Source organism: Argentina silus, assembly GCF_951799395.1.
Source record: "Argentina silus genome assembly, chromosome: 15".
NCBI lineage: Eukaryota > Metazoa > Chordata > Actinopteri > Argentiniformes > Argentinidae > Argentina > Argentina silus.
Genome location: NC_139669.1, coordinates 11,241,794 through 11,244,293, shown reverse-complemented (window position 1 = coordinate 11,244,293; position 2,500 = coordinate 11,241,794). Strand labels below are relative to the sequence as shown.

Here is a 2,500-nt window from a genome sequence, read left to right as displayed (position 1 = left end):
CGATCCTCAAGCGAAATCCTTTAGCAACAATCCTGAAGCATTTCAAACTGTTGATTGAACTAAACAATGCAAGGCTTGAAAGTCACGTAATATTGACAGAATAGTTTTTTTTTTTTAAAGGTAATAAAACTCTTGCTTTTCACATTACTGTACCTTGAGTCATGAAGTCATTTCCTGGGAAGTGGTCACTGGTGCCAGAGAGCGTGTATGGGGGCTCCCTCCAGAGAGCGTCGAGCTCAGCAGGGGAGATGTCTGTGAGGGGAAAGGAGATCAGAGACGTGCAGTATATCATCCAATCGTGATCATGGACATGTTCTAATAGTCCTAAATTGTCTCCATTTTCCTAATACTATGTAAACCGGGGGAGGCTGGTGGAGGTAGAAATCGGAGGACATGGTAAATGAGCCCGTCCTTCGATTTCTACCTCCACCAGCCTGGTAGGTGAGTAAGTCATTTAGGAGTACTGACACAAAGACGAAGCGATCAAACTGCAGGGTTTTAGTCCTGAGACAGAGCATTTGGACAGCATAAGAGTTAACAGCAGCTGGGAGACACAATGACATGAAGCAGAGGCCAGACAAAGCCCCCAGCACAGCCACACGCAGCTGCACTGACATCAGCCACACAACCCCCCCCCCCACACACCCCCCCCCCCCCCACACCCCCCCCTCGTGTGTGTAGCCTACCCACCCCACCCCACCTCATCCCACTCCACCCGACCCTCGCCACTACATACTTGGATGACAGAACAGTCAAACACTTGAAGCACGCCTTCCACACACAACACAGACGACAGAAACACACAACACAGCACGCTGTATAACGTATCCATACTGTTCCACAGCACGGACACAGTCGATTGACTTTGAAGCTCTTACAATCGTTCAGTAACCCTTCTTCGTGATGAGTCCGAACGCCATACAGTACAACACAGCAATCATAACTCTCTGTTTAAAACGCTTTTCGACAAGGACACAAGGACAAGGAAACAGCACAATGCACAGGGTTAGGGTGACACGACTGTACCACACACTTAGAAAACACAATCCTCCGTCAAACCTACAGCACAGCACACAACAATGAATACGACATACCACAGTAAGTTAGTGCTGACAAGACCGACTTCAAGACATACAAGCACAGTCCAGGCACCTTTAGGACAAACCACCCCTTTACCTTCATGGGCGAGTATGTTGCCCATGTCGGATAGAGAAACAGCGGTATCTGTCTGAGTAAGGCCCTGCGGTCGTCCTTCTCATGGCAGTGAGAGGCAGACGCCAGGGTGGGACCAACCTGTAAACAAGAGGCAGTGTTTGATGAGCGCTCCGCAGCAGGATGTCGCCAGGAACGGTCTGCAGCAGCAAGAGGCCATGTGAGCCAGCAGCTTACAGCTTCCAGAGATCAATGCCATCCCATCCGCTCTCTCCCACACTGTCCTGTAGACTGGCTGTCTTCCTCTCAGGGGCTCTCGCTTTTCACTCTCCCTCACTTTCTCTCTCTCTCTCTCTCTCTCTCTCTCTCTCTCTCGCTCTCTCTCTCGCTCTCTACCCTGCTCTCTCTCTCTTTCCCGTGCCCTCTCTCTCTCTCTCTCTCTGTCTCTCTCTCTCTCTGTCTCTCTCTCTCTGTCTCTCTCTCTCTGTCTCTCTCTCTCTGTCTCTCTCTCTCTCTGTCTCTCTCTCTCTGTCTCTCTCTCTCTCTGTCTCTCTCTCTCTCGCTCTGCTTACTCATGTATATTGTATGTCAATCTCTTCTTGAAATCCTTCTCTCTTTCTCTCTCTCTCTCTCTCTCTCTCTCTCTCTCTCTCTTTCTCCTTCATTCGTCTCTCTTGAAATATGTCTCTCTCCCCCTCCTCCTCCCTCGTTCATAGCTGCTGCCCAGTCTGTGAATGCACAAAGCACTCTCTGCTGATGGCATATGTGTGTGTGTGTGTGTGGGTAGGTCAGTGAGAGAGAGTCTGTGTGTGTGTGTGTGTGTGTGTGTGTGTATAGGTCAGTAAGAATGTGTGTAGAGTGTAGAGTGTGTGTTTGATTGTGTGTGTGTGTGTGTGTGTGTGTGTGTGTGTGTGTGTGTGTGTGTGTGTGTGTGTGTGTGTGTGTGTGTGTGTGTGTGTGTGTGTGTGTGAGAGAGAGAGAGAGAGAGAGAGAGAGAGCCAGGCCTCCTCAGTGTCACTGTCTATGGTGCTGAGACAGAGTGCTGAGCCCCTGTAAGGGAATGCCACATGGGTACAGGCTACAAGGTCATTCTCGGTAGTTGTTGCCCATAAACACTGACCCGACCCATGAGGAGGTGACCGCAGAGCTGACCCGAGATCAGTTTCGGGTGGGGGGGGGGGAAGGCAACTTCATCCTACACCCTGCTAGGTTACCATGGAGACATCTCTCAAGGCAGGGTCCAGGGAGGAGGGACTTGGGATCAGACAGAGAGTTCTAATTAGTTCTCAGGGTTTGTGAAAGTAGGTCAAACGTAGGGGTCAATCTACCAGGCATAAGTCGTCAATAA

General features: G+C 50.2%; 1 protein-coding gene across 1 annotated transcript in view; it reads right to left on the bottom strand.

The window, feature by feature from the left end:
• sh3tc2 (SH3 domain and tetratricopeptide repeats 2) overlaps window positions 1–2,500 on the bottom strand; it is a 19,118-nt gene that overhangs the window by 14,660 nt on the left and 1,958 nt on the right. The window contains exon 2 of the mRNA XM_083686180.1: window positions 154–252. Within this exon, the coding sequence (XP_083542306.1) occupies window positions 154–252 (99 nt within the window). The remainder of the gene's footprint in view (window positions 1–153; window positions 253–2,500) is intronic.